General features: G+C 35.8%; 1 protein-coding gene across 4 annotated transcripts in view; it reads right to left on the bottom strand.

The window, feature by feature from the left end:
• The window catches only part of RC3H1 (ring finger and CCCH-type domains 1), a 92785-nt gene that overhangs the window by 8767 nt on the left and 58811 nt on the right, over positions 1-25207 (bottom strand). For 3 of the 4 annotated variants that reach the window (XM_024758747.1, XM_024758746.1, XM_024758750.1), the window contains exons 7-18: positions 24216-24348; positions 18751-18869; positions 17302-17414; positions 14268-14549; positions 13743-13957; positions 11117-11487; positions 10448-10615; positions 5677-5829; positions 3144-3357; positions 2597-2687; positions 2340-2472; positions 346-525 (exon numbers count right to left, since the gene is read on the bottom strand). In XM_024758747.1, the coding sequence (XP_024614515.1) occupies positions 346-525; positions 2340-2472; positions 2597-2687; positions 3144-3357; positions 5677-5829; positions 10448-10615; positions 11117-11487; positions 13743-13957; positions 14268-14549; positions 17302-17414; positions 18751-18869; positions 24216-24348 (2172 nt within the window). The remainder of the gene's footprint in view (positions 1-345; positions 526-2339; positions 2473-2596; positions 2688-3143; positions 3358-5676; positions 5830-10447; positions 10616-11116; positions 11488-13742; positions 13958-14267; positions 14550-17301; positions 17415-18750; positions 18870-24215; positions 24349-25207) is intronic. The other variant, XM_024758748.1, reaches the window with a different exon arrangement.

The following is a 25207-nucleotide window of genomic DNA, read 5'->3' as shown; positions in this document are numbered from 1 at the left end:
GCACTGCAAAAAACACCATCCCCTTTGCTTCCTTAATCAATACGCTTAACAGAAATTTAGTAACTTCCAGATAACCCCCTTGTTTTCCCGGAAAGTTTTTTGTAATGCAGAAAACTAAGACAAAGAACACACTCAAACCAAAAGAGAATGAGAAGAATGATAAAACAGGGAGGCAGACCATCTTCAGGACACTCACTGTCAGTATTAATCACTCAGTGCAGTGCCTTGGGGTGATGATTCTACAGCTCTAGATGATTCTAGAACTCCAGAGCCACGAGTTCAGCGACACAACTACACAGAGGCTTTCCTTTCAGCTTTCCTCTCTTTTCCCACCATAGCACTTACCATGCTCAGTTCCCGGGTTCTCTTCCCGATTTCCCTTTCCACCTGGTGCAGTTCCAAGCTCAGCTGCTCACTTGAGGGCGCTCCAGGCCACTTCGGCGGGGGCGGCGGCGGCGGTGGGGGCTGTGATTGGCCTGCCAAGGCGCTCGTCTCCCTCTGCAGCGCCAGCCTGCTACCGACAGCCTAGTGCAAAAGCCAAGTGCACAGCTCAACACACGCCACGCCGCGCACAGAGTGACCAGGCCCGAAGCCAGACCCGCCCAAGCAACTTACTACTCATGGATTGGCAATAAAAATGATGCAAATGTAAGGCACTGCTTCTTTCTCTGAGTACCATTTGAATACAAAGGGAAAATACGGGGCATTTAAACTTAGTGAATAGTAATTTAATCTTTGGTATAAGTTGCTCTTTTTATTTTCTTAGTGGAAAGAGAAGTCAACTATAAATGTGCTTCTTTCCTTTTCTATATTTTTCCTTTTGTTTTTTAATTGAATTTTCTCTGATGTAAATTCTATCATTTCTTTCATGATACCTCAGTAATGGCAGGGACTTTTAACCACAGCAAGTTAAATAGTGCTGAAATTCTTTTGGAACAGAAAATCAGTCTAGAAATTTCAATAAAGACAAAAAGCCATGAAATAGCAAGGTAAGGAATAATGCTTTATGGAGTTAAAGGTCCAAATCTTCAACAAGTTAATAAACTAAAGGTGACAATAATAAACACAGCATTCTTTTTTCTTACGATAGGAATCAGCAAGAAGTTTTGGACCAATGTTAATAAAGCAATGGGAAAAAGGAGACAAACATGCATACTATACAGGTTTTTATTTCTAAACCTTCTTGCTTACATAAGAGCACAAGCCAGACACATGTGCAAAAACAAACACACACACACACACACACACACACAAAAATCCCTCCTACTGGCCTTGCTAATAAGAAAGTCTAAGATTGAATCAGTTAGAAATTTATTTCCAAAGCAATAGCTTACTTATTATTATAGATCTTTGTAGAAAGATATACATCTAGAAAGAAACGTTCCAAGAGCATCTTTTTCTCCAGAAGGGAGCAATGCATTTATCATTAGAACGTCTTTAGCTCTCCATATTCAAAGTCTATGTTCCAATGCAAAGGATAATATAAACAAAACCTAGTCTTCCTGATGTGGCACTTAAAGGACTTTAAGAATTCTTTGCCTTCTGACGTTTTGTTTCTCGTAAGTATCAGGTAGCATGGTGGAAAGAACACTGAATTTGGAGTATGAAGAGCTGGGTTCATGTTTCAACCTCTGTGAAACTAATATCCTTCGACCAAAAAGGGTGGGGGACAATACCACCTGCCTAATCTAATTGACAGGGACATGTATGGGTCAAATAAGATATGTGACAGTAATTTATAAACTGAAAGAACTATATTAATGAAAGGTGGTATTATTATACAGAGACTATATTTTTTAGGTCCAAGTTCTAAGCTTCTACTAAAGATGCTGACGAGTAAAAGAAGTGAGAGAAATTTTTAAAAATTAAAGAAAATATAAGAAATTAAAAACAAATCTTAAGCTAAAAGCATCTGTTGATTAAAAAACTATATACTATATACCTTCAACTTAAATGTGCCATCAAGGAGTATAAGCTCCTTTTATATTTTTTATTTCATATAATATTTTAGATAATCTACAAATTTTAGATTATCTAAAATATTATACAGTATAAAAATATAAAAGGAGCTTATATATATATACAGATGTAATATATAATGTATAATATATAAAACATATAAAATATGTTTTCTATTCTCAGGTAATAGAAATTCTAAAATTTCCTATTGTCTCAGAACTTCGAAGTACTTAAATTCTTTGAAAAATGGACAACTATACTAACTCTTAGGAAACAAACCTTAAAGTTTTATGTTCATTTTACCTCAAAAGTTCCTCCTTTTAAAATCTTTTTGAGAACTCTTCAAAAACTGGAATGAAAAAATATCTCTAGGCTGGTACCTCTAGTCCACGTAGCTGGGTCTGTTGGCTAATTTGTTGGTTTAATTGCTGCAATTCTAGTCGTAGCTGTTCCCTCTCAGCAGATGGAAGGGGTTTTCCATGACTGGCCACTTCTGACATAGATATTCTCTCCCTTTTGTGGGAAAGAAAGTATGGAATAAATTTAAAATTTTATTTAAAAAAAAAGTTATGACCAGAAAAACAAAGTAAGTTGAGTAATTTTAAAGGCTTGTAAAAGTAAAAAGAATGACTTATACCTCTCACTGAAGTGTCCCTGAGAAGGTATGTTTTGATGAGGTGAATATGGAGAACCTCCCCAGCCACTGTGGGCTCCATACGGACCATAATCTGTAAGAGAGTAATTTACAGGGAATGATGCAATTCATAGATTTGATTCTTTTTTTTAGGTAGCCATAATCTAAAAGGCGTAGGCATATTATGTACACAGTTATCTTGAAAGATGGAGGGGTATTGATGTTTGTTTCTCCCCCAATAAAAAGTCAATCTTTGTAATTTTTTCTTTTGTTTGATTTTTTAAAAAATGAGATGTATTATTTTAATAAAAGCAATGAAACTATTAAAAATAACACATAGGTTACCTTCACATACAGATATTTAATTTTAGTTTGTACCCCTACAATTCCCTGGGTTATAATTACCTTTCTACAGGGATAATTCCACAGAAAAGTTTGAAGACTACTGCCCTGCAAGATTATGAAAAGCACTGACGGTAAATGGGGAGTAGGTGGTGCTGGGAGTTGTGACTATGAACACTCCAAATCAGCTTACCTCTGAGATTCTTACCTGAAATGTTAATAGATTTTGTGGGAGCTCCCTGAGGTGCCATAGCCTGCATTGGGCCAGCACCCTGATATATTGTTTTGGAAGTTCGAGAAATGGCACCAAATCGAGATACTGTTGGTCGGTCTCCAAATGGGATGAGGTCATCATCACTGGTTTCTGCTGCTCTTCTCTGAAGGTCCAATCGCTGGTCTCTCATTCCTTTACTCTCCACATTCTGGTAAAGAGTAAAATAAGAAGGTAAAAAGTAAAATGAGAAATCCACCCCACACTTAGATCTCTAACATAATTTCCTCTAGCTCTGTAATAAGGTTAAAATAGAGTATAATGTTCTTACTGATAAGACTAAAATCATTAGTTGCCTTTAGTTGTCATATAAAACATTGCTTTTCAAAGCTCTGACCACTTTCTATAATATTTTTTACATCATGCCCAGTACATATATACATTCAAATATATATATTTGAATGTATATATATATTTTTTCATGACAAACATTTATCCTTACTATATGTAATGTATTCTTGTATTTAATTCATTTCTTTAAAAAAAGGCCCATCATGACCAATAAATTAATTTTCAACAATCAATAGTTAGAAAAAGACTGTTTAAAAATATAAGTGCCAACATAGGCTTTTAAAAGGCATTCCAGTCAGAAAGATAAATGGAAATCTAATTGCTAGACCCTTGCTACTCAAAAAATAGTCTGCATCGGCAGGCGGACTCTCAACCACTGCGCCACCAGGGAAGCCCCCAACATAGGCTTTTAAAAGGCATTCCAGTCAGAAAGATAAATGGAAATCTAATTGCTAGACCCTTGCTACTCAAAAAATAGTCCAGAGACCAGCAGCATCAGCATCACTAGAGAACTCATTAGAAATGCAGAATTTCAGGTCTCATCCCAGCCTTACTGAATTAGAACTTGAATTTTAATAGATTCCCCAGGTAGTTTACATGCACATTCACGTTTGAGAAACACTGGGGTACACTTTTATCCATTTGGGAAATGTTCGATTACATCTAGGTTAGGCTGGAAAACACTTTTATTCTTTGTTAATTTAAGTAAATGAGTTTTATTTTGCTAATGTTTATGTTACTTTATTATAATAACTCTTTCTGAAAGTCAGGTACAAAGCAAAGGTTCCTATCTACCTCTACCTCCTCATCTCATTCCTATTCTCTCAGAAAGACTGTTTTTTATGGCCTAAAAACAATGTTTTCTTAATCCTACCACAGAAAAACAAAAGGTTCATTTTCGCTTTTTTCTCCTCTATATTCCTTTTTTTCTCTTTCTTCTTTTTTTAATTGTCTGGCATCTAATCATATTTATGCTATAGATATCACCTCACTCATCTAAGTCTTCCTTTTCTATTACCAAGAATTGGTCTTCTCTCAACCAGCTGGGCAAATCTTTGTCTTTGAAAATCTATATAACAACCTAGGGAACCTCTGTTAGAATTAACAAGGGCAAATGAATAATAGTCAAAAAAAAAGAATAGTCAAGGCACACCTTTAACCCACCAATACTACTCCTAAGCATAACTTTCATGCAATGTGCACAAGGAAACATATGCAAGAATGTTTACTGTAGCACTGTACATAATAATAAAAAAATTAAAAACAGCCTAAATGTTCATCAACATGAAAATCAATAAGCAATTATATATATATATTTATTTATTTATTGTATGATATTAGTTATCATACAATGGTACCTGATAAAAGCAGTGAAAATGAATGAATTTGAACTATAGGTATAAATTTGGATACATCTCAAAAACAACGCTGAATGAAAATGCAAGTTGAAGTTTATAATATGTATAAGGTCTATAAACGTTCAAAACAAAATTGTTTAGAAGTAGTATAAAATTATTCATGAAATGATAAACTCTCAATTCAGGATAGGGGTTATCTCCAGGGAAGGAGGGAGGAAGAAAATGAGATTAGGGAGGTAAATCGAGGAGGATTTAATTACTTATGTAAAGTTTTATTTCTTTAAAGGATAAAGAAGCAATTAAGATAAAATAGTGATATATTTTAAGCTTGAGTATTAGATACACTGGTGTTACATTATTTTTTGTTAAAAAATAAAATGGCATAAGTGTAATACATTTCAGTATACCACAGCTCATCTGAAGCTAAGTAACTATAATTCTGACTCAAACACTAGCATTGTTCACTAGATTCAACTTTACTGTTTAAACTTTAAAAGAGTTATAATTTATTTGGACAAGAAATTCAAGATCTTAGTTATGCAAAATAATTTACTTTCAATTCTAAACAGCTGTTGGGTTAATTGCTAGCTTCACAGAAACATAAGAAACGCTCTTCTTTGTCTAGACAAGTTTGAAAAGATTTTTATATATACCTGAAAGAAATAAAAAAACATATAGTTTAAATATAATTCAATCACATAGTACAGAATATGGTCTGAAACTTAAGCAAAGCTCAGTTACTTGTGTCTACCCTAGAACTGGGGATAATTTATTTGGTTTATCTTCATTTGTATTAATTATGGCTTAGTTATTACACATACCATCATTTCCACACTCCCTGCTGCCACAACATCTTTGGGTTTTGCATCTTTGGTTCCAATGTAGGAGCCGATGGTGTCACATGACCAGGGTGAGTACTGGCTATAATCATTTCCTTTGTATTTCCCAGCTACCTTCAAGTCTTCATCCAAAAACTGCAGATGGAAGAAGGAAAAAAGAAACAAAATAGGAAATGGGTCTATGAGTAACAGCACAGAGAGAGCAGGAATTTCTTTAGAACATCATGCTGAAACAACATAGTAACAGTTATTTGATTTGTGTCACTAGAAGATTTTTGTAGACTATGAAAAATATAAAACAAATGAAAAATGATATTCAGCCTTTACACTTTGTTAACAGAGGGTCAAAAAAGTATCTCAATATCCTTCAAAGAATCAAATTAGGATTTTTGAAGAGATTTGCCCATCCTCTTTCTCGTCAGATTCAGTTAACACTTAAGCAAGAATGTATTATGCCCTAGTTTTGCTAGACCCTCCTTAATGTTTCTTTCAATAACATTCCAGGTAAACAAGAGCATTAGAAATTCTTTAAAATGTAATCTTAAATGTTCTATATAGTATGTGATGACATAATAACATTTTTACCTAAATCTCTTTAATAGCAATAATTCATATCTTGAATAAATTCTGGTCCTTAGGGTTGAGTCAATGAAGTGAAAAGGATAAGATTCCTAATTTTCTTGTCTCAGGATGAGCTCTGAAATTATGTAATAACTAAATAGGCATTCTAGGTCTAATGCATTTTTACTTACATTCACATCTGTGTAATGTTTTACAGTTTTCTAAGTACTTTTATGTATACACTATCTCATATGTTCTTCAAGTCCATGACAGACAACGTGGGTGATCGGACCAAGGTTATACCAGTATAGGGAGTGCTAGAACACTAATAAATTGCTCTCACTTTATCACAGATGTATATACTGACATACTAATAATTCAGGGAGTACTGGTACATTTAAATGGCTCTATGCTTCCGCCTATACTAAAAAAACCTTCTATTTTCTGAGTCATCACTTTGGTCTTCTGCACTGGCAGAGGGATATGCTGTTCACAGTACCACTCATTTTCAACCACAACTCCTGTTTCCATTGTTTATAACCTCTTTCCTTTTTTTTTGTCCTACTTCTATTTTAAAAATTCCAGCTCCTTTTTACATTTTTCCTCTGCTTACAAATTTTGTGTAGAACAGCTAGCTTTTTAAAGACATGACCTACTAACAAGAGTGCAATCAATGTATTATACAGCAATTAAAAAAAGAATGAGATAGGACTTCCCTGGTGGTGCAGTGGTTAAGAATCAGACTGCCAATGCAGGGGACATGGGTTTGAACCCGGGTCCGGGAAGATCCCACACGCCGCAGAGCAACTAAGCCTGCAAGCTACAACTACTGAAGCCCACGCGCCTAGAGCCCGTGCTCCGCAACAAGATAAGCCACTGTGATGAGAAGCCCCCGCTTGCTGCAACTAGAGAAACCCCCTGTGCAGCAACGAAGACCCAATGCAGCCAAAAGTAAAATATAAATAAATAAATTTATTAAGAGAAAAAAGAATGAGATAAATTTATATACTGATACAGAAAGAACACCAAGATAACTGGTTAAGTAAAAACAAAAACAAAAAAAAGTGCAAAATGTAAAATCTGAATATATTATTACTAAATGATCTGATGAAAAATTATAATGATGTGTTTCATGCACAGAAAAGTTGAAATATATATTAAAAGTTAAAATATATAATAAACTTACAGTGATATAGAAAATGAGATCTTGGAGAAATTTCTTTCTATATTATGTATTTTTATAATGTATGAATTTAGTATAATTATATGTAGGTTGTTTATAATCAGAACTGAAGTTTAATTATATAGCTTTGTATGTCAGTAACTAAAATAATTCTGTCAATAGATAAAGTTCCGTAACAGCCAGGCATTATTATAATTTTTATTACAAGTAAAAAAGTAATAAATACACACAGTTATTATTTACTGAATGCCTGCTTTGTGCCAGATGCCTTATGTCTCATTTAATTTTCACCACACCACAGTGAGGTAGGTTTTATTATGCTTGATTTACAAATAGAGAAACCTGAGCCTCAGGGTTAATGAAGGCTAAATAACTTACAAAAGATCACACACTGAGCCACAAAGCTGAACCTCACAGATAATTATATTTCATTCCAAAATTAGCTCACTTTTCACAGTGTCATACTGCTTTCCATATTTCTCAAAAAATGGTATGGCATAACAAGGCTCTGGGATGTCTCTAATAGTAAGTTTTTGAAAAAATATCATGTAATGTTGATACTTTACACGTAAAAGTATATTAATAGAAGATGTTATAGCTTTACTAATTAACCTACATTGTTGTGGAAAATTCATCCAAAGTGTTTAGAGAGGAAAGCCAGATACTATGAACAATCTTTATTTAGTAGATTACTTTTGTAGACCCCAAAGTTTACTGTTTATTATATGCAATGTGATATATTTCAATTTTCATTGCTTATTATTCATAATTTATCAGCTAGAAATATTGTTTAGAATCATAATTCTACACATAAAGGATGTAAGACATTTTCCTTACATAATATCAACTGCAACCCTACTGAAAAAACCTACTTGACATAAATATACACACACACACACACATACTGAGCTGAGGCAGTTATGTAAAATCAACAAACCAAAATAATTAAATAAATAAGATCAACAAAGCAAAAGGCTGGCTTTCCGAAAAGATAAAACTGATGATAAATCCCTAGCAAGACTGACCAAGGAAAAAAATTATCAGAAGTGGAAAAATGTCTTTGGGGTCACTATAGATCCTGAAGACATTAAAAAGATAATAAGACAACACTCATTCATGGTAACTATTAGTACCGCCTTGTGTAAATACTGATAACCCTCAAATTATGGTTTATTACCCTCTAGTACATTAACCAGTTTTATTCTAGCAACTCTATTTCAGTGTTTTTTTCCTGCCTTTCACTACCTATATTAGCCTGTCTCTCCTACTCTTTGAATTAACTTTATCATCCTGCTGTTTTCCTCACTACTGAGTTAAATAAACCTTTGACAGTCTCAATTATAAAAACTAGGAATATAGGGAAATTTCATTCATCTGATAAAGATTACCTACAAAAAGGATGACAGTAAACATCACAATGGTAAATTATTAGAAGCTCCATTTGCTCAAAGACTGGAAATAAGAAAACCTATCATCACTTTTATTTTTACTGGAGGATCTAGCTCACACAACCAAGATAAAAAAAAGAAAAGACTTAAGAATTGAAAAGGAGAAAGTAAAATGGTCATTATTCACAAAGGACATGACTGTGTGCACAGAAAATCCAGAAGAATCCACTAACAAATACTAGAATTAATAGGGAAATTTACCAAGGCTGCTGAACACAGGTGTCAAAATACGCAAAAATCTACAATCTACAAAATCTACAAATAGAAAATGAAATTTCAAAAAGGATTCCATTTAAATAGCTTCAAAAACATTAGTTTTCTAGGAATAAGTTTAACGAAAGATGTGCAAGACACTGAAAACTATATGAGATATGACATTATTGACAAAAATTAAAGAAGATCCAAGGAAGTGGAGGGTATACCATGTTCTTGGAGACTCAATATTGGAAAGATGTCACTTCTCCTCAAACGGATCTAAAGCAACACTGTCCAATGAAAATATAATTGACCCACATATGTAATCTAAAACATTTTAGTAGCCATATTAAAAAAAAACAGCTAAAATTAATTTTAACAATATATTTTATTTAATCTAATACACCCAAAGTAGTATTTTAACATGTAATTAATATAAATATATTGATATTTTGGTGGGGGTACTAAACCTTCAGATCCAATGTATGTTTTATGCTTACAGCACACATGAATTCGAACTAGCCACATTTTAAGCATCATTATCCACATGTGGCTAGTGGTTACCATACTGGGCTGCCCAGATCCAGAGATTCAATGTAATCCTAATAAAAACTGCAGCAGAGAGCTTCCCTGGTGGCGCAGTGGTTGAGAGTCCACCTGTCGGTGCAGGGGACATGGACTCGTGCCCCGGTCCGGGAGGATCCCACGTGCCACGTAGCAGCTGGGCCCGTGAGCCATGGCCACTGGGCCTGCGCGTCCGGAGCCTGTGCTCCGCAATGGGAGAGGCCACAACAGTGAGAGGCCCACGTAACACACACACACACACACACACAAAAACTGCAGCAGATATTTCTGTGGACATCCACATGCTGATTCTAAAATGTGTCTGGAATTTCCAAGGACCAGGAACAGCAAAGATAATCCTGAAGACCAAAACTGGAAAACATACACCACCACATTAAGATGTACAATACTACTACATTAAGACAATGTGGTGTTGGTACAAGGATAGAGAAATAGATCAATGAAACAGAATAAAGTTCAGAAACATATAGTCACCTGACTACGACAAAGGTGACCAGATTATGATAAAGGTGACTGCAGGGTACTAGGGAAAGGATGGTCTTTTCATTAAATGATGCTTGATCAATGAGATACCCTTTAGGGAAAAAATGGATCTTAACTCCTAAGACACTATATACAAAAATCAATTCTAGATGGACTGTAGATCTAAACATGAAATAATAAACCTTTTAGAGGAAAATATCCTCATGACCTTGGGAATAGGTGAAGATGACTTAAATAGGACACAATAAATCACTGATTAAGGAAAAACTGATAAAGAGACTAAAAAAGATGTGCTTACTTCCTCTTGTTGGAAGGCAGGAGGCAATGTTGGTGAAGGTGCAAAAGGAGGTGGAGAGATAACCTTCCTTTCCTCTAGTTGTGCCATTATTTCCTTCCGTCTTCGATGTAGCTCATCTAGACTAGGATGGGGCTGGGGAGGGGGAGGAAGCCGGCTGTAAGGAGGCTCCTGAAAATGCAAAGATGAGTAAAAATTGAAAAAGAATTTCAGGACACATTGATTCACTTAGCACATATTTTAAATAAGCAGCTTGTATACTCATCTTAACATCCGAAATAGCAAGACTTAATAGAACAAAGCAAAACAAAACAAACAAAACCCCCAAAAGGTCTCAGGATTTCCCAAAGAGCTAAATTTAAGTTTATTTTTCTTGGTCAGAGACCATAATTTCTAAATAAATCTAGAAATGTTAATAAAACCATCTAATGTTCAGAAACTAAGATGGGTTAGCGGGAGTGGGGTATTAATTTTTTTCCGCTTTAAAAGTTAAAAAAAAAAAAACAACCTATGCAGATTATGAAAAGGTGAAAAAAGAGAAGATGCTTTCTTTTAAAAAAGAACTGATTGATCAAAGAGTTATTACCATGGCAAAAGGTTAAAAAAAAATCACTGCAAGCAATAATCAAGTAAATCTATATAATAAGAAAAAACCCCAAAAACCCAGCATACTCTGTTGTACGAAGGTCTGATCTGAGTTGGGTGGGGAGCCACTGGATAGTAACCCTCCATCTGTTGGTATCTTTCTCTGGATTCTGGTACATAGGATGGTACTGCTGCAGGTGGAATCTCAATGGGTATAGGACTTTCTCGGAAAATCTCCTCTCTTGTATAAGACTGAGCAGGGTATACTCGACGGCCATCATAGTGTGGTGGGTACATAGGTGGGTACTGTTGTGGCTGTGTGCCATATTGAGAGTTTACTACACGATCTTGGAGGTACGGTGGATAATGATCCAAGTAGGGAGGACCAGGTTCAGGAGCAGATGGTGGAGGTCGGACAAAGCGGGACACACATTGTGGTGGTGGAGGATAGTACATACCTGTACAATACAAAAGAGGAACCAAAAGCAACAATGAGCCAATCTATTTTTCTATTTAAGACTTTTCCTTTTAAAATATTTCAACACTAAAGAATTAAAAATCCACTCCTTTCTTTAGATATTTTTCCCTCTGCTTATGTAGTCAGGCTAGCTTTGCGAAAAATAACAAGCAAAAATTATCCTTAAAAGTTACTGAAAACACCAATCTACTTATAGTCTACAACAGTAAATTGGCTCTCTCAATTGTCTGACCATCTTTCTCCTGTGCCTTAACATACTGCAAACACTGAAAAGCAAAAAAACTGTATTTCCCTGAAGCTTAGATTCTACAAAATCACTCATTTGCATAAGTTTTGAATGTGAAATTGAGTTAACTGGAAAGAGATCCATTCTGCTGGTACAGATCTAGTAGCTAACTGCATAGCTCTAGAGTTCTTTGTTTTTTGGCTGTGCCGTGTGGTATGTGGGATCTTAGTTCCTTCCCCACCAGGGATTGAACCCGTGCCCTCTGCAGTGGAAGTGCAGTCTTAACCACTGGTCCGCCAGGGAAGTCCCCTAGAGTTCTTGAAACAACAGTCGTGGCAGTAGCTTCCCAATTTGAAGATGTCTGCCTCAACTGATGAGCTCCTTAAGTTGGCAATTAGGGCCGAAGTTTCCTATTTCTACAGCTTCATTGTAATAGGTTCTTTCAGCAACTAGCTCTGGGACTCATTCCTGGAGGCCTAGCTTAAGTCTGCTTTTCCAACGTTTCTACTGATTTTGTAGGACTCTCTGTATTAAACCGCTTTCTGCTAATATAGCCAGAATGATTTCTGCTATCTGCAATTGAACCCTTACTGATTCAGCATATTTAAGGTTAACTCAACAAAAGCAGTTGGGTTTTTCCTGCAATGAATGGTCAAAAGGAAGACAGACCAACTTTTATCCTATTCTTATATGTATTAATGACACCATGCCAACTTAAAACTACTTTTTTTGAAATCAGAAAAGACACTGCTGATTCAAAATTAATATAGCCTTGGGAAAAGGAAATGGAGAACACCTTGAATCTATCCCAGCTTAAAAAACAATAGAGGGGCTTCCCTGGTGGCGCAGTAGTTGAGAGTCTGCCTGCCAATGCAGGGGACACGGGTTCGTGCCCCGGTCTGGGAAGATCCCACATGCCGTGGAGCGGCTGGGCCCGTGAGCCATGGCCGCTGGGCCTGCGCGTCCAGAGCCTGTGCTCCGCAACGGGAGAGGCCACAACAGTGAGAGGCCCGCGTACCGCAAAAAAACCCAAAAAACAAAAAAAAAACAATAGCACTATACTGTTTCTGACAAAGAGAGTCAACACTTTAGTTTAAAAATCGTTGCTTATTTTTTCACATGAATTACATTATGTGAAACCTCAATCAAGTCCTCTCCTTCATTCTCCATACCTGGTATATTATCATTAAAACTGGCTAATTTTCCACATTTGTCTATTTTCTCAAATACTTTCTTTTTTCCCATCACACTAATCCAGACCTCAGTAGTCACACCTGGATTAACAACAAGTCTCCTTACTCCTCCTTGACTCTAGACCCTCATCTTTACAATCCATTTGTAAATTTTCCTTTCTATTCCCAATACCTCTATTTAGGTCATCCTTCCACAAAGTCTTTTGATCCCTCAAGTTCTCAATGATCTTCCTTGAGTCCTGCAGTTAATTCCTACCACACTAATATTAACTACCACAACTGAACACTTCATTTTAAACACATATATAGATATATATACTCTCACACATATAGTTTTCTATTCTTTACTAATACTGATTCTATACTATAAACTCTCTAAAAGTATGTATTTGCATTTTTTCATATATATTACAAGGCCTAGAAAAAATATTAGGTGACAACTGAAAGCAAAAAAATGTACTGTGTTTAATTTATATCCACTGTAATATTAAATTCTTTTTTCGTACTTGAAGAAAATTTTGGTCAGGAAAATATATACAGCCTCAGCAAATTTCCATTGTCTACTTGGATGACTTACTTCTATAAATATGTAAACATATTTAATATACAACTGCTTTTAGTAGTCAGGGCGAATTACTTTTCATAGCTTTGCTACTTCATTTATTTCATACTATTTAGTTGGTCATATAACCTCAGTTTTTTCCAAGTATTAAAAAAAGCATTTATTTATTTTGAGATTACTGAAAATATGATCACTCTTGAAATCATTCTCATAACTTCTAAGAAAAGTGAGTGACATAAATGAAAGATCATTACCCTGCTGATAAGGTGCTGGTTCAAATGGTGGAGCAGCTCCTCGAGGATCCTGGTAATAAACATCTGCCTGTTGTGCTGGATATAACTGAGAACCTCGTGGTACCATCTGAAGTGATTTGGTGACAGGCATAGGGGGCAGGTCTGTTGGCCCTCTTGGAGGTACAGGATGTGGATTAACAGGCAAGGCAGAAATACTCTTAGGGACAGATTCTAGCCTATGGGAGCAAGATTCTGCAAGTCAAGTTTAAGGTCTTGAAAATACTTCTAATGTACACAAATTGTTAAATGTAAAACAAACTGCCACAATTTGGGAAACTTTTTTTCCAATAGCCATTTCTTCTACAAAATTTGCAAACTTTGATCTTATGTCACCTATGTTAATTGTTTCTCAAAAATCACTGGCACAGGAAATAGAAATAAAAAACAACAAAATAAGCCCCCCAAACAAAGCACCGATTATTCTTTCTTCCTTCTACTTTATGTCTATAAAGAAACTTTAAATAAAAGTTAGGAAAAACAACGTACAGGTCAGGAGGGGATCCAGGGGCACTACTGCTCAGGTGATCTATCTTTCCTGGTTTCAGACTAGAATCGTAGCTGGGGTCTGTCCCTCGTGGAATCAGCTGTGTTACTGTATTCCCTGCTGATACAATTCCATTTGGCAGAGCAGGGGTTTTTCTGCTAGGCAGATCCACTGCTCCTTCATCCGGAAGGATAGCTGTTGAAGGCAGGCCCACCTCATTAAGTTGACCCAAAGAGGCACTCAGGGGTCTTCTGGGAACCAGGCGTTTGTTCATTTTACGAAATCTATATAAAAAGCAAAGGCACACACCAAAAACCAAAACTGTAAAAGGAAAAGCTTTTAAAAATCAGGAACTAAAATGTATTTAAGAAACGGATACAAAAGGAAAGGATTCCAAGCACATCATTTTCTAGAAATTCTCTTGAAACAATGGCTCTAGCTATCAACTTGAAAACTTGTGTATACACACACACACACTTTAGGGTAGGGGATGGGGGGGGGGCGGACCACCCATCAGGTGTAATCACTGTTAACAGCTTGGTATATAATACAGATTTTTCCACTCCATACACTGGCTTAATATTCTTACATTTGTAAGATTATAAATTACAGAAACAGGATCATATACGGCTGCATAGTAAATATTTTCCTCTACTTCATAATCTTAAATATTTCTTTATGTCAGTACATTTTAGGTTGTCCCTAATTTTTTGCTATTAAAACAATGCAATAACAGAAAATTATGTACATGTACTTTGCACTTGTGTGAATAACCAAAAGCAGAACTATTAAGTCCAATGTATGCACGTTAGAAACTCTTATAATGCTCCAAAGCTATTATAACCACTACCGATTAACAAAAAAAGGCTTTTTTCAATATTTCATTAAACACTGGTTAGCCTCAGCTTTTGACAATTTGACAGTTCAAAAATATCAAGTTTTATTTTACTTTATATTTAACAATTCATGATATTGAACACAGTTTCACATGTCTGCTGGCCATTAGTGTTTTTTCTGTGAACTGCTTATTTACATGATCCATATATCTACTGGTTCTTCTCTTTCTTACAGATTTGTAGGAGCTCATTTTATGTTACGGATATCAGCCTTTTCTATGTCATTTCCCCACTTTTTTTTTTTTTAAGTTTGTGGTGTTTGGCCATTATCTTAGTTTTTCATTTTCATGTAATCAAATTTATTGATCTCCTTTATAGATGCTAGGTGTCATTCTTTAAAAATCCTTCCTACTGTAAAATTATATAACAACCACAAATATTTCTAAGTACTCTATAGTTTCTTTTTTAAATATTTAAATCTCTGATAAATTTGTAATTTGTTTTGGTGTAAAGGTAATAATCCAGCCCTATTTTTCAAATGGATAGTTGTTTCATCATGTTTTTTTGTTATTGATGTGAAATGCCACCTTTTGCACATATGCTGAGTTCCTATATGTATCTGGAACTCTTTCTAGATTTTCTATTGTATTTCATTGGGCTATCTATTCCTATGCTAATACCACAGTCTTTATACTTACTTTAGCTCATAAAACAGGTTAATAGTTATTAGTCTAGTCCCTGATGAAGACCTTTTTTTCCAAAAATTTTCCTGGCTATTGGCATATTTTTTCTCCCAAATGAATGATTTTGTTAGGTTCCCAAAATCATCACGTTAAGATTCTAATTGGGATTTCACTGAACTTGCTGTTTAAGAGGAAATAAAACCTTTATAATGCCAAGTCTTATCCAAGAACACAGTATGCTTCTTCATTTATTCAACTCTTCTCTTATGTTCCTATGTAGTTTACTAATTCAATTCAAGAGATCCTGGATATTTCTTATTAGCTTATTATTTGGTGTTTATCTTTTTTGTTTTTGTTGTTAATGCAAAAGGGATTTTAATGTCACCTTACTTTTTAACTGGTTATGTTTCCCTTTCTAGTTTATATGAGAGTACTTCATTTCTGTAAACTAATTTTTTGATTTGCTACCTTACTAAATTCTTGTTTCTTTTGTTTCTAGTATTTCTCTTGAGTTTTCCCATTTAATGATTTTGGCTATTTTGTTCTCTTGTTTACATACATTAGCTACAACTTCCAGAATGTTAAATAACACTTTTTACTAGTAGAAAATTTTCCCTTACTCTTGTCTGTAACAAAACTGAATCTAATAAACTAATACCAATTAAGCATCATGCTATCATGCTGGCTTTTGATTTGAAATATAATTATCATGTTGGGAAAACATCTATGATGTTTTTGTTCTACTAAGGGATCTTGATCTATCACGGACATTGGATATTATTCAAATGTCTTTTGGCATCTTTGGATATGATCACGTGGTTATCATACCCATTCTTTTCTAACCCAGAGTAATTATATTATGCTACCTTTGCACTTAGTAATGGTGTCTATTTTAATGTATTACTGAATTCTAAGTTTTAATATTTGGGATTTTAAAAATATTAACGTGTGAGATGAACTTGTAGTTTTCTTTAATTGTGCTTTGTCAAGTTTACTGTCAGCGTTATACTGGTTTTATAAAACAATTAAGAAGCTTTTCCTTTCTTTCTACTATGTGCTGGCAATTTAACATCACTGAAATTATCTGGTCCTTGAAATAATCTGTGAAAATGAGCCAGGCAATAAATAATTTCTTGAATAGAGCAAGGGGCAAATTTTTCCATTGGAAATGCATTATTCAATTAGTTAAAATCAATCAGTTAAAGCTGATGAAAATTCTTAGACTTTTAATTGAGGGGGTGGGGGGTTGGGGGGATAGCGAAAATGACTCACTTTTAGATTCAGTTAACCACAAGTAGCTTCCTACTTGTAGGCACAATGTAATGAAAGGTGAAGAAACTGCTTTGGTTTTCTTTTCTAAAATTCTGTATTACTTTCTAAAGATTTCCTATTCATCAAAGGGAATGCAACTACATCTTTTCATATTTCTCAATGGCAGCAAATTATTCTACCTAATAATTCTATCTTATTCTCTAACAAATTACTGGAAGGTTGAGTCTGATGACTTTCACACTTACTTTTCCAGTTCCTCCTGTGAGTGTGCAAATGTACAGCTGGCCCCACGAGGGCATCCTCCTCTCTGCTTCATGTCTCGACACATGTATGTTTTATATTTGCTATGCTGTGGAGGCTACGACCAAAATTAAAACATTAGCCATTAAAAAAAAAATGTAAATCTTGCATTGCCATTTTAGGATCTTAATAATCTAGATGAATAATTCAGACTAACTCATACACTTATCTAGACTGCCCAGACAAAAGTCCTGGAAAGTGTGCAAAATAAATTACTTAAAAAAAAAAAGTAGTCCTGATTTTTCTGATATGCTGATATTAACTATCAAACATGTAACATCACATAAATTCTTGATTCAATCTCATGAGAGCTCTAAGATCTTCTTTCCAACGTTTTACAGTGGACAAGCACACCACTGGAGATTAGGACTTTCAAATATTTAAACTGTCTCCTAATATCTGTTGTGGACAATGTTCAATATAGCTACACTTACAATTATGTTTCCTTATAACACACTACAAAATCTACAAGAGGCAGAACTTAAAAGTTAATATTATTTTTGATGATGAGCATTCTTCATGTCTAATGGAACAAGGAGTTAAAAGTAAGTTTTTAATTTTCTAAATTTAATCATAAATAAAGCCCTGATCTGTGCTTAGATTAGGAAAAGCATATCCATATTTTTCTACTTTTAATATTTCTTAATTTTAAAGAAAAAAGGAATACTGAATAATCTATTGTTAATATTTACTGAGCCAGATAAATTAATAACAAAGTTTTAATTTCTCAAGCTTACTACTACAAAATATGTACTGAACCTAACATAAATTCTGAGGGCAAAATGAAATAATTGGGAGTAAAATTTAAAACTCTAGCCATAACACAGGCTATTATATTTTACTGCCATATATTTCATCTAAAAATACTTGAGGAAAATTTGGCCCACTGTCATAACTGACATTATGAATGAAAAATATCTGAATGCTAGTGCAGAAAAAGCATTTACAAAATATGTGAACAGTACTGGAGAGATACAGCATTAGCACTAAAAAGTGATATCTATTGTCAAACTGAAATGCAAGAGTAACCAAAGAGAATAATTTTATACAAATGGAATAACCTTTAGCAAGAATCAAATGCTGCTATATCCAATGTGAAAACTGACTCCAGCACATTAGACCAACAATGATTATTTAATTTCAATGTTGTCAGATAAAATTACTAGGCTAATCCAATAAACTGGCTGCTAACCATTCTAAACTATAAATCTTATAATTTTTGTTACATTCTTCATGATGTCTAATGGAACAGGGAGTTAAAAATAGGTTTTTATTTTATTTTAATTTCTAGTTTTTACAGAGTCTAAAAATATTCATGTCATCCTGTTGGCTTTGTTTTTATCTGTAAGGATAGACACAGTGGCTTACTTCTAAGTTTCAAACATCTCCTTTACCTGCTGTTGATCTGCTCCTTTTTTGCTGTGATTCTGGATATAATCAACCAACCCGTGTACCACTGTACGCACAGCAACCAGCCCATTTTCTAGCTGTTCCCAAGTAGGAGGAGGAGCATCTACACAACAAATTTTAAAAAATTTCAGACTATGTTATTCAATGTTCTGCCCAGTATTAAATTAGTAAAGGAGTGTCAGCACTTCAGTGAAATCAAGCTTCATACAGCTATTCATGAAATAGCTTATTCACGTAAACATCATCTTAAAGGAATAAATATATCCTTTTAAAGCAGGGGTTACAATCTAAAATAACTTCAGGGACAGTGAAGGTAGTAACATATAGGAATTAAATATGACAGATAATAAATGGTAACCGTCTTCAGACCCTTAGTGTTGGAAATAGCAATAAAGAGTGACAGGGACTGTGTTAAAGAGTATGTCTCACATCTAAGATTATCGTTACTACTCAACTTTAGCTGACTGTTGTTATGTGAAGATGCAAGGCTGACACTGGCAGATACACCACTGTTTCCTATGGAAAACTGAAATTTGAGATTTTTATGTAAAAATTTCTAGTTTTTGAGTGTTTGCACCTAAAAAATTTAGAGTATAGTGCAGACCAACACTTTGTGGATCAAACAAACTTGACTGTGGACTGCCTACAGTCAGCCAATTTGTAATGTCTATTTTGAAATTCTTTGTAAAGCAAGTATTGCTAAACAGAAAGCTTAAAAAATTTAGTAGAAGAGCTATTATATAAAGCAGCTATGCTATACACACTCTTCGTTTAGTAAAGTACTGTGACTTTATAAAGGAAAAATTAACTGTAAGGCTAAATATGAAAAGTTCTCTAAAAGAAATATAAAATGAAGTGAGAACACATATGTAGAAATGACTTCCTGTTGGAACACTAAAAAACTTCTGGATGATGGCATTTGAACTAGGCTTTGAAAGACAGGTGGAATTTCAACAGTAAAAAAGGATAAAGATGCAGAGAAAGTGAAGAGATCAGTCATACAACAAAGTATTTTAATGAACACCTACTAAGTTCCAGGTATTATTCTAGTTGGGAGGGAAGCAGTAGCAATCAAAACAAAAATCCCTATTCTATTCAAGGAGAAAAGCCAGATAATCAATAAGATAAACAACCAAAACACAAAGTATTTAGATACTGAGCTGAATAAATAGAGCAAGGAAAGGGAGTGGGACAGGTATGTGTAAAATTTTAGACAGGGTAGCCTGAAAAGGCCTCCTTGAGAAGGTTACATTTGATTAAAGATGTGAAAGTAGGGTTTGAGTGTGCCTTGTAGATATATTAGGATATAGAGGAGAAAAACATTCTAGGGAAACGAAAGAATAAGTGCAAAGGGCCTAATATGGGAGTATGCCTGACATGTTCATGGAGGTGAAATCTGGAATGAATGAGGTGGGAAAAGAGTAAAAGAAGTTGGAGACAGGTAAAGGAAGACCAGATCATGTGAGGCCTGGTAGGTCATAGAAAAGACTGGCTTTTACTGAGTGATGGAAAGCACTGGAGAGTTTTTGAGCAGAGGGGTAATAGGATCACTCTGGCTCCTATGTTAGAACCAGACAGACAACAGAAGGCTATTCCATAATCTATGAAGAGGGATGAGGGGGGTAGCAGTGAAGGTGATAAGTAGATGGATTCCTAATGGATTTTAAAGGTAAGGCCTACACGATATACTGATAGATCCAATGTACCTTATGAGAGAAAGACGAGTTGATGGTATCTCCAAGGCGTTTGGACTGAGGAAATGGAAGGATGGAGTTGCCACTAACAGGAATGGTGGGTGGGCGGGGGACAGGGGATGGAACTCACTTTTGGACAGACTATTTTTGAAATTCTTATTAGATATTCAAGTAGAACTACTGGATATTGGGCAGGCAGGTGGATATAAAAAAGAATTCAGGAAGAAGGTCTAGGCTGTATACACTATGTTATACAGATTCTAAAACACCATGAACTGTAACACATACCATTATTTTATGTGCTACTAAAATGGAAAAGATTGCTAATTATCACCTGTCATTGATTATACAAATGCAGCCCAGTTTCGGAATGCTAAAATCTGAAAAAAAAATTGTGAGCTTCAGAATTGACGAAATATAGTAAATGTGAGTCATATAAATAATATTTAAAGCCATGAAACTTTGAGGACACTACCTGAGATTACCTGGGGAATGAGTATAAATAGAAAAGAGACACAAGGATTAAATTCTGGAAGCACTTCAAGGGTTAGAGGCTATGGGGAAAAAAACGTGAGACGCTATGGGAAAAAAACAAAAAAAAGTTTAGAGGCTATGGAGATCAGAAAAAAATCAGCAAAAGAGGCTAAGAAGGAGGGCTCAATAAAGTAAGAAGAAAACTAGGAGGGTGTGGTGGCCTGGAAGTTAAAAGAGTGGTACAAGGAGTAGAGAGTAAACAACGTTAAATGTTGCTAACAGGTCAAACACAAAAAGAACCAAGAATTGACATTTGGAATTAGCTGCATGGAAATCACTTGTGACTTTGACAAAAGCAATTTTGATTGAGTGGTAGAGATAAACACCTGATAGGACTGCATTCAAGAGAGTGCTATAAAAAGGAGAGAACTGGAATCGTAGGTAGATGACAAATGGTGTCAAAAGTGGGTTTTGGGCTTCCCTGGTGGTTAAGAATCCGCCTGCCAATGCAGGGCACATGGGTTCGAGCCCTGGTCCAGGAAGATCCCACATGCCTCGCAGCAACTAAGCCTGTGCGTCACAACTACTGAGCACACGTGCCACAACTACTGAAGCCTGCACGCCTAGACCCCGTGCTGCGCAACAAGAGATGCCCCGCTTGCTGCAACTAGAGAAAGCCTACGCACAGCAACGAAGATCCAACACAGCCAAAAATAATACATAAATAAATTAATTTTTTAAAAAGTGGGTTTTGATGACAGGAACAATAAAATGTATGTTGATAGAGCTACTGTAGTAGAGAAAGAAAACCGATGACATAAGAAACAGATGATACTGGAAGAATATATTTGACAAGATGATATTGGTACATGAGGAGAGAGGGTGGCCTTAGCTAGAAGTTTATCCACTGTTACATGGTTTATCCACTATTACACAAGGAGAGTAGAATATACTGGCACAGAATTAGGTAGACAGATCGGTGCTGATGAGGTAGTGAGCTTGTGAAGTGCTCTTCTGATTGCTCAGAATGATCAAAGCACAGAAGTGGGGGAAAAAAAAATCACTGGGATCTAAAAATAGATCTTAGGGCAATTCCCTGGCAGTCCAGTGGTTAAGACTCTGCCCTTCCACTGCCCTGGGCCTGGGTTTGACCCCTGGTCGGTGAACTAAGATCCCATATGCCATGTGGCACAGCCAAAAAATAAATAATTTTAGAAAAGTAATAAAATAAAAACATAAAAAAAGATCTTACCTGGTTTGATTAAGCGATTTTGGTAATAAATTTACTACTCTGAATGTCATGGTCAAGAGTTCCAAACCTTATTCTATAAGCAAAGGGGTGTCACTTAAAAGTTTATGAGTGTAAAATAAGATCTGAGATGTGATTCATTTTGCAGCAGTAAGTAGACTAGAAGGAAGAATTAAAAGAGTAGAGAAAAATGAAAGGCTAAGTTTAGTCTCAGGAAAAGGAATGAGGCCCTCAACTGAGGCAGTATTAATAGGCATGGGATAGAGGGATATTGTGAAAGAACAGATAAATCCTGTTGTCTAGGGCTTCTCTGGTGGCGCAGTGGTTAAGAATCCATCTGCCAATGCAGGGGACAAGGGTTTGAGCCCTGGTCCGGGAAGATTCCACATGCTGCGGAGCAACTAAGCCCGTGTGCCACAACTACTGAGCCTGCACTCTAGGGCCTGTGTGCCACAACTACTGAGCCCACGTGCCACAGCTACTGAAGCCCATGTGCCTAGAGCCCGTGCTCCGCAACATGAGAAGCCACTGCAATGAGAAGCCCACGCACTGCAATGAAGAGTAGCTCCCACTCGCCACAACTAGAGAAAGCCCGTGCGCAGCAATGAAGATCCAATGCAGCAAAAAAAAAAAAAAAACCTGTTGTCTGAAATGCTATGTAGAGCAAGTGAAAGGAAAAGATATAAAGTAAGACAAAAGGCTCAAGTTTTAAGCTTACATACCTCAGAGAATGAGGTCATTTACAGAGAAAAGGAAGACAGGAGGAAGAGCAGGTATCAAGGGAAGATGAGTTTGTTTTGAAACACACTGAGGAGAGGAGAGGAGAGGATACGGAATCTCAGAAAGCATTTGGGAAAGTAGGTCTGGAGTGATGAAGAGATAACAGTGATAGAGATATTTGGGAGTCTATTATCTATAAAGGAATAGTACCTGATGCTGAGAATAAATGACCATCATCATCAACAGAAGAGTGCAGAAAAAAACAAAATTCCAAGAACACAACCAGCCTACTCCTTAGGAGGCAGAAGAGGAAAGAGTGGTCAAAATACGATAGAACCAGCATTCAGACAGGCCAGAAGAGAATCATAAGACTACAGAAAGATAAGGTATCAGGAGAGTTTCCATATCAAGGAAGTGGTCAACAACATTATCAAATGCTAAAGACAAATCAAGTTATTTAAGGACCGAGAAGAAATCTTTGGAATTAGAAACTAGGAAATTACTAGTGAATGTTAAGAATTTTAGTTCAGGGCTTCCCTGGTGGTGCAGTGGTTGAGAGTCTGCCTGCCGATGCAGGGGACACGGGTTCGTGCCCTGGTCCGGGAAGGTCCCACATGCAGCAGAGCGGCTGGGCCCGTGAACCATGGCCACTGAGCCTGCGCATCCGGAGCCTGTGCGTCCGGAGCCTGTGCTCCGCAACGGGAGAGGCCACAACAGTGAGAGGCCCGCGTACCGCAAAAAAAAAAAAGAATTTTAGTTCAGTAGTAGGAATAAACACAGGGACAGCAATAGGATATAAGCTAACACACCCTAGATGTAATATTAAGTGAAAAATGAAGGTTGGGTGACTTTCAGGTCAAGGAGAAGGAACAGGAAATGGCTGGACAAAGTAGACACACAAGGGAGGATATGTGATGGAACAAGATTATCGTAGAGAAAGTAAAGTTGGGACCAAAAAAATGCAACTAAGGACATATGATACAGAAAAAATGAGAAAACGAGTTTTGTCAAGAGATGAAAATGATAAAAATAGAGCACAATTTGTGATGAGAGAGGGAGGAAACATAAAGGATCCCAGAGGGATCCTATTTTGCTGGTAAAGTGAGCAGCACAGTAAAAAGTATTAAATAAATATTAGTTGAAGTAATAAAGAGACAGACAAGATTGGGGCCAGAAACTTAAATACTATAGAAAAGATTTGGAATTACTACACCAGGAAATTCTAGAGAAATGTAATGAAAGATAATTAAAAGACTCACTGAATAGCACTAAGGCACATATAGGATAGTCCATTAATTTTCCCTGGGCTTACCTGGACTAGGGTCAATGTTTGCTAATAGCTCCAAATGGGGTCTTAGTCGATTCAAGTTTGCTGGATCTCCAGTCCTCTGGAGAGCAATTGTTAGTTCCTGAACACTTTGTGCAAAAGAGGCTGGGGTCTGCAACTTAAAAAAAGATAAATATTAACTTCCCTCAAAGACCAGATAATCCTTTTAAAATAAAGATTATTTACAATATCACAACCATTTTTGCAATTAATTATATTTAATTTTTATCCTCCCACACATCCCATGCTCTGGCCAGACTGGATCACTTGTTACTTGAACAAACCCTGCACTTCTCTGCATCCACAGGTTGATATATTGTATACTCTCTCTTCCCTCTGTCATCACATTCCTCAAATGTGAGATCTTTCTCACATCCTCAATTTGGAAATACTCTTTACATCTCCAGTTCTTACAGTATTGTGTTAGTTTGGCTCTTGGGGTCTTTCCAAATAATTGAAGTTTGGAAATACTGTCTAGAGATAATGCTATACAACAGCACAAACAATGAAACTGTACTCAAACTGTGTTTGAATTCAAGTTCTGTTATGGACCAAAGATTATGACATCAGATATAACCTTTACAGACTCTATCTGAACTCCATCTGTTGTATGGACTAAATAATTTGAGAAGTTCATTCCAGTTCAAAAAATCCTATATTGGTTTGGGATTCTTGGAAGCTATTAGGTTGTGTATTTTCTCAAGGCTTAATGACACACATACTTGCACTAACTCCCCTAAGCTGGTCAGTACATATGACCTGTAAAGTAAAAAAACTGGTTATGTGATACTAACTAAAGGTTCTTACTTGGAAACATTTAGCTATGTAGTTTATTAATATAGATGAGGGTTGCTCTCACTTCTGAGACTGACAGCATTCTGCCTATGGAATGTGTATCTCTCTAAATAAACTCACTTTCACTTAAAAAAAAAAAAAATATATATATGTATATATACATGTGGAACTTTTTCTCCCCC

Source organism: Neophocaena asiaeorientalis, unplaced genomic scaffold, assembly GCF_003031525.2.
Source record: "Neophocaena asiaeorientalis asiaeorientalis breed wild unplaced genomic scaffold, Neophocaena_asiaeorientalis_V1.1 scaffold182, whole genome shotgun sequence".
Classification (NCBI taxonomy): domain Eukaryota; kingdom Metazoa; phylum Chordata; class Mammalia; order Artiodactyla; family Phocoenidae; genus Neophocaena; species Neophocaena asiaeorientalis.
This window is presented reverse-complemented; position numbering and strand designations above follow the sequence as displayed.